This window comes from Vigna radiata, chromosome 10, assembly GCF_000741045.1.
Source record: "Vigna radiata var. radiata cultivar VC1973A chromosome 10, Vradiata_ver6, whole genome shotgun sequence".
Lineage (NCBI taxonomy): Eukaryota > Viridiplantae > Streptophyta > Magnoliopsida > Fabales > Fabaceae > Vigna > Vigna radiata.
The window spans coordinates 18,878,423-18,889,659 of record NC_028360.1 but is presented as its reverse complement, the minus strand read 5'-3'; the positions used below and the strand labels follow the sequence as shown (position 1 = coordinate 18,889,659).

The 11,237-nt window shown below is 33.1% G+C and overlaps 1 protein-coding gene across 2 annotated transcripts; it reads right to left on the bottom strand.

The window, feature by feature from the left end:
- Nucleotides 1-3,637: 3,637 nt before the first annotated feature.
- Nucleotides 3,638-10,706, bottom strand: LOC106774493 (protein STRUBBELIG-RECEPTOR FAMILY 3). 2 transcript variants are annotated; one of them, XM_022786977.1, is made up of 14 exons: nt 10,168-10,706; nt 9,668-9,846; nt 9,445-9,513; nt 8,950-9,015; nt 8,758-8,829; nt 8,477-8,548; nt 8,324-8,389; nt 8,158-8,223; nt 7,189-7,933; nt 6,109-6,380; nt 5,671-5,809; nt 4,928-5,064; nt 4,676-4,832; nt 3,638-4,010 (listed from the first exon to the last, which is right to left on the bottom strand). In XM_022786977.1, exons 3-14 carry the CDS (start codon nt 9,498-9,500, stop codon nt 3,948-3,950), a joined length of 1,911 nt encoding a protein of 636 aa, XP_022642698.1. In that variant the 5' UTR covers nt 9,501-9,513; nt 9,668-9,846; nt 10,168-10,706; the 3' UTR covers nt 3,638-3,947. The 2 variants fall into 2 exon arrangements, with proteins under 2 accessions (XP_022642698.1, XP_014516995.1); XM_014661509.2 differs by having other exon boundaries at nt 9,668-9,797.
- Nucleotides 10,707-11,237: the final 531 nt, after the last annotated feature.

Sequence of the window (11,237 nt, the reverse complement as noted above, 5' to 3'; positions counted from 1 at the left end):
GCTGCTGTTCCCTGGTCGGACTTAAATGCCCTCCACATCTTGCTCATATACTTACAAAATTACCTAAAAAACCCTTCTTTTGTCGCTGACGTGTCATCACTTTTGACACAGTTTTTAATTTATTTTTTTTGTTATATAATATTTGAGGCATCCATAGATTAGTTTTTTAGTTTTTAATAGTGTATTTGTTCTTTTATGTGGAATTAAGAATTGTTCGGTGACTGCGATTTTTATTCTATTTTATTGAGTCTTGCACGTTTGCGGCTACAAAAATAAATTTATAATATTTATTTATTATAAGATTGAGCCAATAAAACTCAAAGATATTTAAAAATATTTTTCCTTCTATTCTATGGTTACCTAATTTCTTGAGTAATTTAACTAACAATTGAAGAAGAAGCAATTTGAAGAGATAAAAGGCAAGAAAATGACTTGTATTGCACAAGGGAAGATTCCTTATAACATAATCTTCCTTTCTTGGTGTATAATTTTTCATTATGTAAGGGAAAACTTAGAACAACATATCATGTTTCATTGTCATTCAATAATATGATGGTTATATAACAACTGCATTAACAATACGTCCTTAAACCATGAACTTTATTAGTTAAAATATTTATAGTCTAATTTTTATATAAAATCTTTATATAAAACTCAATATATATTCAAAAATTCAATAATGCTTTTAAAAACTAAACCGTTAGAAGTCTGAGAATAAATGTAACTGCTGCACAAAAGTTAATGTAACTATTATTTCTAATTTTCCATAACTACAGAATTTATTTATTTTCTATTTTAATTATTTTAAATTAATCTAACTCACTTAAAAAAATTAGTAATTTTTGGTTGACTAGTTTTTCATCAATATGCACTGCAGTGTTTGTTTCCATTGACTAATAGTGAGTTTATTCAGATGAAATGTTTCTTTCAATGAATTGGAAAACTTTGCCAGCAAATCAACATTTCTTAGAGGCAGTGCAGTGGGCCAATTTTCGCAGGCTAAAGTTTAATTGCATGTGAGTAGTTGAATTTAGTGATATCAAAATCTCAATCATGATTGCACACATTTTTTCCTAAATATGTTTATAACTAAAATTATATAAACAGCTTTTTCCATATTTATTTAGAATATAAATTGGATTCAATTTAACTCACCTCCAAAGTAAATCTGACACTCACTTGTTTCCATTGTTTCCATATTCATGCATGTAGAAATGGAAATTTTCATCATTTTGGATTTTACCATATTTCCAAACATGTACCATAAATTCTGAAGTATTTACACTTACATAATTCAATGAATTCATAATCTATAAAACTCCAATCAGAAAAAAAAAAATCCAATAATTCTTCCACTATGTCAACACAAGCAATTTTCTTTTTCAAATCAAGACAAAAAAAGTATACATATAATACCAGTGATTTTGGAGACAAAACCAAGTAGTTACTAATTTTAATTCTAAATTTGAATTAAATATATATTCTAAATTAAAATCATAATAATGTGCATAAATGATCTATTTTAATAATTATTTTTACATTTAAAAAATCCTATATTTTAAAAGTTAAATTGAGCATACAAAATATCTCTCGGAAGCAAACGGTCTTGTTTTTCCTGATCTTCCTCTATTATTGCCTTTTGAAGCTGCTCAAAATTAGTACTACATGAAGTTTCTGACTTAATTATAAAAGTAAACAGTCCAAAGAAAAGAAAATAAAAGGTTAGCACGCTGCATTTCTCATATGATGTGGGGTTCAACACTTCAACGTTCAATTGTTGAAATGTTTTTCATGTGAAAGACAGCAAGATAATGTTTTCACAAACACCACATTCACTGAAACATGACTGTCCCTTGTATCATCAAAATAATGTTAGTAAAGAAAAGGGTTGGCACCACTACACCCAACATTATTTGAACTAAACACATTATATTTAATGTAATGCGGTATTCCTCTTTTTAAATAATAAAAAAAGATAATGATATTTAGACAACATTTTTTTTACAATATTTGAATATTGATTACGTGTTAGTATGTGATTGGTCAAAAATTACTCCACAATCAATAATAATAATCATAAACATTATTATAGAGTAATTTTTGACCAATCACAAATTGACAAGTAATCAATGTTGAAATGTTATAAAAAACATGTTGTCTAAATATCATTATCCAATAAAAAAAATATGAAAATCTTCAAGGCAAAAAATTTCAATCCATGAATTGTTGGATAGGAAAAAGCACGTTTTTGTAATGATGATAAATAGTACTTTGAACCTTTTTTTTTCACTGTTCTTTTCTCTCTTGTGTAGTAGTGTATCCTGTCACTTATGTACTAATATCAGCAAATTTATATTCTCACTTATATTCTCAAAACTATTTTTGTATTTTTTAACATTTTAATTTTGTTTTTATGAAATGAAAGAGTGTGACCCTCTAAAGAGGCAGACAGGAACACACAGATTCCTAGGAAGTCGTGATCTTAAAATCGGAGTGTGTGTCCATGTTTTATTTATTTTTTCTTGCTAATTATTTTTATAGTTTAAATTAAGAAAATTAAATAACGGAAGTGTTTGACTGAGAAACGGAGAAAAACTGTCGTACAACCAGTGGCACCGTCATGTTGTCGTTTCCTTCTTTTTAAAATTTTGATGCAGTCATTTTCGATGTCAGCAACTTTCACCTCCATAGTCCATTGTATTAGGCTTTTACCTTTTTCTCTTTTCTTTTCAAGGAGCCAACACAAAACGACAAGAAAAATAATGTACTCAAAGATGTTAGAACATGACAACGACCCATGACCATGTGCATCTCAGAACTACATAGCGGACCAATGTTTGACCCATCAGGCCCGTGGGCTACACAAAAGGTTTGGGCCTACTACTAATATATGAAAAATACATTTATTTATTAAAGATAAATAAATATAATTCATTTTTTCTACGAATATTAAAAGAGGTAAAATATTCAAAGACCCTTTTGAAGTAATTTGACATAAACTATCAAGCCTGTTTATTGTGTTTCTTACAAAAGATAATTGTTTAAAAACTTTTATAACAACTAAATGAGTTAAAAGAAACCTTTAAGAAGCTTTCTGAATAAGTTTCTTCAAAGCTAAAACATAATTTCTTCAAAGACACTTCCAAATCATAGAATCATTTATTAAAAGTCAAACAATTCATCCTCATTTAACGCCGTAAGGCATTGATGTAAAATTTAGGTGAGTTTGGATTTCCTAAAGAAGGTATGTGAACTTAAAATTATAGAACATAAAACATGAAACCAATTATTTGGAAGTAATAATTGTTCTAGGGAACATAAAACCAAATTATAGAACATAAAACATGACAAATTATAATAACTGTTCTAGGGAAACATCAACCCAAATTTCCACCATTGCATACAAACTTTTTAATGCAACATTGAAAAAGGTTTTTTTTTTCTTATTTTTTGTTTCATCAATTTAGTGGCTAAACTTGTTTTTTCTCCATTGACAAGTTCGTCCAAGCCGCAATGATGTTGCTCCTAAGTAACCAAACCAGAGCAAGTTCGACAATACCAGTGTAAACCTCAAATATAGATATAAATTCTCTATAAACCAAAGGAAAAAAAAAAAAAAAAACATGAATGCAGCATCTCTAAAAGGGTGACATCTTAGTGAGTTCATGCTTTATACACAATACATAAGCCAAAAATCATAATGTCTACAACCCCATGGACAATGATGGATCACACTTTCGTGAATCTGAGCCCACATAACATATTAGACTATTAACATAATTCATCTTAATAACTAAAAAACTAAACAACAAAGTATAAACTATTGCATAATTACACTACTACGCAGATTTTCACCACTCACAAAATTAATAAAGAAAAATAGACTTGTCATCAGCAACATTTCCTGGCTACAGGAATTCATCTTTTCACAGATAGCTACGTTTTCTTCACATCATTCGCAAGAGATCTTGAACAATTTCCGACATTGCAGGTCGGAATTCAGGCTCACGCTGGAAGAAATAAAATAAATAATATTTACAAAAATAATAGATGATAGACTATCAAAAGTTTATAAATTTATAATGCATATTTTTTTCTTTACATTTTTATGCCCTTAAAATTGATTAACATTGTGACATATCTTTAACCATGAAGTTCCTTAGTATGGATTGGCTACTTGTTTAGCAGTCACGACAATGTTTCTTAGAAGCTAATTGTGGCTATTCATGTCATAGTTGCACATTTCCATCAATACCACAAAAATTCAGTAACCATATTTTCTAGCAACAAAGCAATGCATACTTTGATATTTCACCATTAAAGTTAAGTTAGTGCAATGCAACCAGAAGACAATATACAACTAAACCCACTTTTTCTAAAAGCGTTTTCACTTTCTCCTTCTTTAGGCTTTGGCATTGAATAGAGTAGCACACAAAATGTCCAACTACCATGCAATCATTGTACTTCTAAATGTTTCGGCATCCAATACTCAATGTGTAGGTAAAAAGGGCAGTCTATGCAAAAACAAAAACTTCATTCCTTTCCATTTTTTATGTTTTTTTCTAACTTGATATATTTTATGGAGCTTTTCAAAAGCCTTGGGGTCAGAAATAGTGAAAATCTCTGACTCTTATGAAAATCTTGAAGCCACATTCACGCAAAATTATTAGATTACCTGTAGACATGAAGAAACAATATCTGCAAAACGCGACAAGGACTTCATAGGATAGGCTCCGTTCAAGCAGGGGTCAACCATTTTTGACAATGTATCAATGTCATGGAGTTGAGGGACAGCCCATCTCACCAAAAATTGCTCTGCACGAGGCCGGGACCTAAACATTTGTTATGCTTTAGCCAAGTTCGAAATTTTAAGCAATGTTTCTGTTAAGCTGAAAAAGATATGAACACAACTATCATAATTGCTCACTTGTCATGAGATTTTCGTCCAGTAAGGAGTTCTAACATTACAACACCAAAACTGAAGACATCACTTTGCTGTGTGTAACTTCCAGACTCAAATTCTGGAGCACTGTAACCGTAAGCAGTAAGGAGGCGTCCTGATAACTGAGATTAGATGTGTCATTGTTAGACAGGAATGTAACAAAAACAGAGGAAGTAAACTTAAATCTTGGGTCTGTAGCAGTACTTTTTCCCACCCTACAAACTAGACTCCGAAAATATAGAATGCAATTTTCTGAAATTAAGAATATCAGGAGAACTAGAATTTAAGTCATTTTAGTTATATATACAACAGAGTTTATGAACCAGACCAATAGTCTATTTCGGTTCTTAGTACCAAACAATTTCTACAGATTTTCCACCCAACCATCATGGTTTTGCTGCATAGTGGCATGAACTGTAGCTCCTTCCATACAATATGAAATTCCATTCCATACCTTCATCTTTATTGCCATAAAATATATCAAATTCTTTGTAAAAATGAATTACCCTCTAAAACTTTTCTATCCAAACACAAGGCTAAGGTCTGATAAAATATCTGATCATACGCTTTTGCACTTACTTTTTACATATGAATATAATTCTTTTGCGCCATTTATTTCATGACATTCAACAGAACTACAAGAATGTCTGCTACATAGTTAAGAAGCCTAAAAAGCATTCAATAAATATCAGTTGAGAATTCACAGATTCAGAAATCAAAAGAGTTACCTGACCCGTAGAGCCAGAAGATAACAATGGCCCTAATCCACAATCAGAGATGCACACTTCCAAATTGTCCTTCAGAAGAACATTATTAGACCTAAAATTTCGATGCACAATAGGTGGCCTAAAGTTCTCATGCAGGTACCTTGTACAAGAAAGACAAGGAATATCAGAGCTAAGGCCGTCATGAAAAGAAAAATCAATGCCATGGCCTATTGCTAATAGTCTTGAACATAACTGGTTTATACTAGCAGACTCAAATTTATGTTATGCTACAAGACCTTCCACAATTGTACCAATGGCTGTGTCTCAGTTAACATATTACAGGATAACAGCAACTTAAATATAAAAGCAATGCTTCCCACCACCAAAAGGTATTACTTAGTGACCAATATTGAGTTTATGTAACTAAAAAATTGGAATTGGATTGGTCACTAAACTCACTCTAAAGCTCTGGCAGCTCCGAGGGCCACTCGAATGCGTGCATTCCATGGAAGTTTGATTCGCTGATCATCATCCCCATGCAATACATTATGTAGGGTCCCATTACTGCAATACTCATATACAAGTAGTCGTTGGCTATGTTCAACACAGTAGCCTACAAGTCTTGCAATATTTGCATGCTGAATATTTGAGATGCTGGATACCAATTGAAGAAATTGCTCATGACTCTGCCCCATGGAAGCAGTAGCATCCAGTTTCCTCACTGCCAATAGCTAAAAAGAACATTTCAAAGATATAAGCACGTGAGGCACCAGTAAACAGTAGTCAGGCCAGGAAAATTAGACAACACGTAATCTCAAGAAAGGACAATTAAAAGGCTGTGCAGAGCATAAAAAATCACAAACCAATATATTTATCCTAACAAATTATGAACTGGGGCAAAGCCAATGGTCATCAATGCAACACCCAGTATTAACTGTTTGATTAGAACTATCTAAAATAGATTGCCAGGAGTGTCTGCCTGACTACTATTTCAGAGAAATTGTTTGTCCTTTGTAGCAATTGGTGTAGCTATTTTCCGTTTCATTAAAAATTCTCCTAAACCAATATAAACTCTGTATCAAAAGATATCATTGACTAAATCAGTGTTCATGAATTCTATGTCTGCAGATAAAGCTGGCTGGAACCACAATGGTTTTGTGGACCAAACCACCCAATCAGAACTTGTTCTTAGATAGGTTGAAGAGCAGTTTCTGAGATCATTGGTTGGGTCCAAATAGTAACAGAATATATCAATTGGTCTTGGATATTATTCAATATGATCATAACATAAGCAGTGACAGACAAAATCTCAACAAACACAAGCAGGTTCTTGCTATTTCATAAAACCCAGGCCGCAGCAAGACAAAGGGGCAAAAACATAAGTGTTCCAATTTCTAAAATAACATGTTTAAATAGAAACAGGAAATTCATTAATGAGGAAACAATTGAGAGAAAATGAATACAAAAGAACGCTAAAATAGACATGTTATAAAACTAGGAGAATCCTTTTATGTAGAGACATAGAAGCTAGAACATTACCTTTCCATCAGGGAGTTCAGCCCGATAAACTGGCCCTAGTGTGCCTTCCCCAATGCAGTTTTCTTGGGAAAAGTTATTTGTATATTGTTGAAGCAATGCAATAGTATAAACTTCGATGGAATTTGTCATGACTTGTTTTTCAGTTTCTTTGGTAGTTGTAGCGGGACTGATAGTGATCTTATCACCAGAAATGGTTGGGAAAGAGTGTTTTGGTGGTGGCTGCAGGGGTGAACGTTTGGAAGCCCCTCCAGTGTTCATTGATTGATGACCATTATTACATTCTGAAGTTGCAGATACTACTTTCACATGTATGTCTCCTTCATCTTGAACCTTAGGAATCGAATTTGTGCTTCTATTTGGTACTTCACATTTACCCTTCTCCTCTTGGTTAGTTGCTCCAAAAACAGAATCATTGCATGCAGATTTATTCAAAGATCCCCCAAACACGCCCACATCATCAAGTTTCTTAGCATTTTTCTTCTCTGGCCTCCTCTTAATGCAACACAACGTTAGAAGACAAACTCCCAATACAATGAATACAAAAAGACCTGCACCAGCAATCCAAATGATGCTCTTAGCCATAAAAGACCTCCTAGCACTTGCAGGCACTCGTGCTGTTAGGGCAGAAGGACCATATGCCACTTTCCAAGGCGATTCTTGAGAGGATGGAACCATAGCTACTGGTGCAGGGGCTGCAAGAGGAGGTGATGGAATGATAGTAGTATTAAACGGATTCCCATTTTTACTGCACAGGACATACTACTGTGTTAACTAGAATAAAAGATCTGGAATAAGGTAATGAACCAATTTATCTTATAATAACATACTTAAAACATCTAGAATAAAAGATTAATACTGCAGAGTTCAAGATCTATTGTTATTTCTCATACTGTCACACACACCAGGACCAAAGCTTGAAAAATGGGAGTATGGCAAATAAATAAGACTACAAAACAAAACATGTCTCACCTGAAATTAGGGATAGACAACAATTTTGGAGGAATTGGCCCAGAGAATAAATTGTTCTCTATATCCCTGCATAATAATAAAATCACAAGTAAAATATATCTAGTTCTAGCCATTGATGCAATTGCAGGATATATCTCAAAATGTAATTTCATAGTAAGAATTGTACAGGTCTTGAAGAGGTAGGTCTTGCAGCACGTAAAGGGTTCCCGAAAGTTGATTATTTTGCAAGTGCCTGAAAGTGCAAAATGAATCAATAATAAATAACACCTCGTTACATGCAGGAAAATATAATATATTCATAGCAAGAATTTTTACTCACAATGTGTTAAGAGATGATAAACTCCCTGTTGAGGAAGGCAGCTGACCACTCAAGTTATTATTTGACAAATCCCTGAAACATGGCATAGGGTTTCCATGAATTGTGCATGGAAATGGAATAAAGAAAGGGAAATGCCAGTGCAATTTAACCTCATTTTCTATCGTATTAATTGAACCAGTACACTGATGAAATACATGTATGATTAAACCATTGAAAAGGTTGCTTAATTATCAATGGACACCATTTATCTTCCAAAATGGACAAACATTTTAAGAACTCACAAGTTTGACAGCTGAGTTAATAAGGACAAGGCATCCGGAATGCTTCCATTTAATCGATTTCCCATGAGAGACCTAATTATTCAATCAAAACATAAATTGGTTAAGTATTCTGGTAGATATGCATCTATCAACAGATCATTCAGTAAATACTGCTGTAAAATCATGAATTTCAAGATCATAATGATAACATACAAGCTCCGCAGAGTAGGGGGCAGAGTAAATGGAATAGGGCCTTCAATGTGGTTGTTACTAAGATCCCTGTGGAATGGTGAAACAAGAAAGCTTCATGAGGTTTTCTAGTGCGAATACTGATAATTACATAATTACTTGTGAAGGGCTAAATTTTCCCAATTAATATAAACAAAATGACTCCTTTTATAACCAGTCACTTTGAGCAAATATGAGCCTAGTGTCCATAATTTTGATGTAGTAACCATTATATATGTGCATATTTCAGTATATATGAGACTGGGCAGTATTCACAGTGGACACGAGTATTTATATGATATAAATAGTGCTGAATCGAGTAACTTTGAAAAGCCAAAAATGTTTGCATGCGGCGGTATTCACAGTGGACAAAAGTATTTATATGATATAAGTACTGCTAAATCGAGTAACTCTGAAAAGCCAAAAATGTTTGCATGAGCAATCAGCCCAGGTACAATTATCTCAAAAGGCACTACTTACAATTCTAAAATGGATGGGAAATTCAAATTGCTGCCCAGCTGTCCACCCAGATTCATGCTTCCAAGGTGTCTGTCAAATATAAATTCCACTGAGCCTTATCCCAAGTGTTCATATTCAGCATATCAATCAAATAACTTATGCAATGCAAACCAATTACCTAGAATATGAAAACAATAACAAAATTGAAATCAATACCAACTTAAGAAAGGGAGGATAGACATACATAGCAGTTATGTTGGAGAAGACACATGCGACACCTTGCCACAGTTCTAAACATGGATCTCCTCCCACGGGTTTCCACCCTTGAAGTGGTGGCGACCCCAGAGAAACATATAGACTATTGATTGCACCAACTGTAACGATGACACATCTTGAAACAGATTAGTTTCAATAACCTGTGCACTTTAGAAGCAAAACATAATATTTAATCAAGTGAGAGTAACCATCCAATTTTAATGGAAGGCAAACATGACTATGCAGAGAAATGACTGTAGAATTTATTTTTCCCAAGCTGAAATTCCGAATATTGTATGCTAAAGAACTTTAAAAAAACAAAAACAAAAAAAGTTATAAGTTAAAACAACAAATAAATAAATAGAACTTCCTTTACTTGTTTCCTTGCTATTTTTTTCGGTTTTATTGTACCTTCCCTAAGAAGTAAATGAAGCATTATATTTCTAATATGGAAATAAAACTAAGAATTGAGAAGACTATTTGCAATACCATCAACCATATCAGTATCTCCAACACAGAAAGTCCCTGCGAGAATCACGACGCAGGTGACAAAAATCCCAACATGCAACTCCAATTTGGTGCTTGTCATTTTCATAATGGAGTTAACTTCCAAGATTGAAACCACACAAGCTATAAACCGAAGTTGGGGAAGCTCAAAACTTCAAAACTGAAAATACACTAAAGAACAAGACAAAAACTTCCACGAGAATCCGAGGTCGTTCTTAAAAGGGAATCAAACCCTTTTCAGAACAGAGACAAAAATAAAGGAAAATGAAAATGGCGGGGGAAAGTGACCAAAATAAAAAAGGCTTCAGTGCGACATGGAGAAAGAAAATGGGAAAGAAGAAGACTTAAGAGAAGAGGAAAATGAAAAACAAAAAGTGGGCAATGCAGGGTAAGCAAGAGTTGAGAAACCCTAAAGATGAAACTAAGTAGTGTCGTCCAAAGCACACACCAGTACTGTACAGTGTAGTGTAAGGATATACAGACACTGTGTGACACTCTTTATCTGTTTCTTTCTTCTCAAAAGCAGAGACAACCAGAGCGCTTTTTTAGACATCATTCAAAAATTGTTTTACATGTTTAATTTGTAATAATAAGGGGTCCACCATCCTCGTCGTACACACAAGGATTTATGACATTTCTCCAACGTTAGTTTTGACTTCTTATAACGGTGAATACTCTTTGTTTGCACCAACATAAGTATACAAGCTTAGTTAAATTCACAGTCTGAATTTTCGTATGCCAATTTAAATCTTACTGGTACTGCATTTATAGCTGCAATCATGCATAATAATTAAGGATTATTTCTATCTTTAACATCAAAACGTTTTTTAATCATCAACAATGGGCAATTCACATTACATGCTAGAATGAAAGAAAAAAAAAACAGTAAGCAAACTAAACCATCCATTCATTTGCTTCATGTGCTTTAAAACTTATTGACTCTTTTTATTGAATTATTATTTATTATTTATGTGTATTGAATTCTTTTTCAATGGTTAATTTTCCTTTAAGAAATTCAATTAGTTGGGTTTAGTTACTGAGTTAGAAAGGAT

Coding starts and splice junctions, on each gene's coding strand:
- LOC106774493 (XM_014661509.2), bottom strand. CDS start 10,273: ATGAAAATGACAAGCACCAAATTGGAGTTGCATGTTGGGATTTTTGTC. Junction 8,224..8,323: donor GACCTACCTCTTCAAGACCT/GTACAATTCTTA, acceptor ATTATTATGCAG/GGATATAGAGAACAATTTAT. Junction 7,934..8,157: donor TTGTCTATCCCTAATTTCAG/GTGAGACATGTT, acceptor TGTCCTGTGCAG/TAAAAATGGGAATCCGTTTA.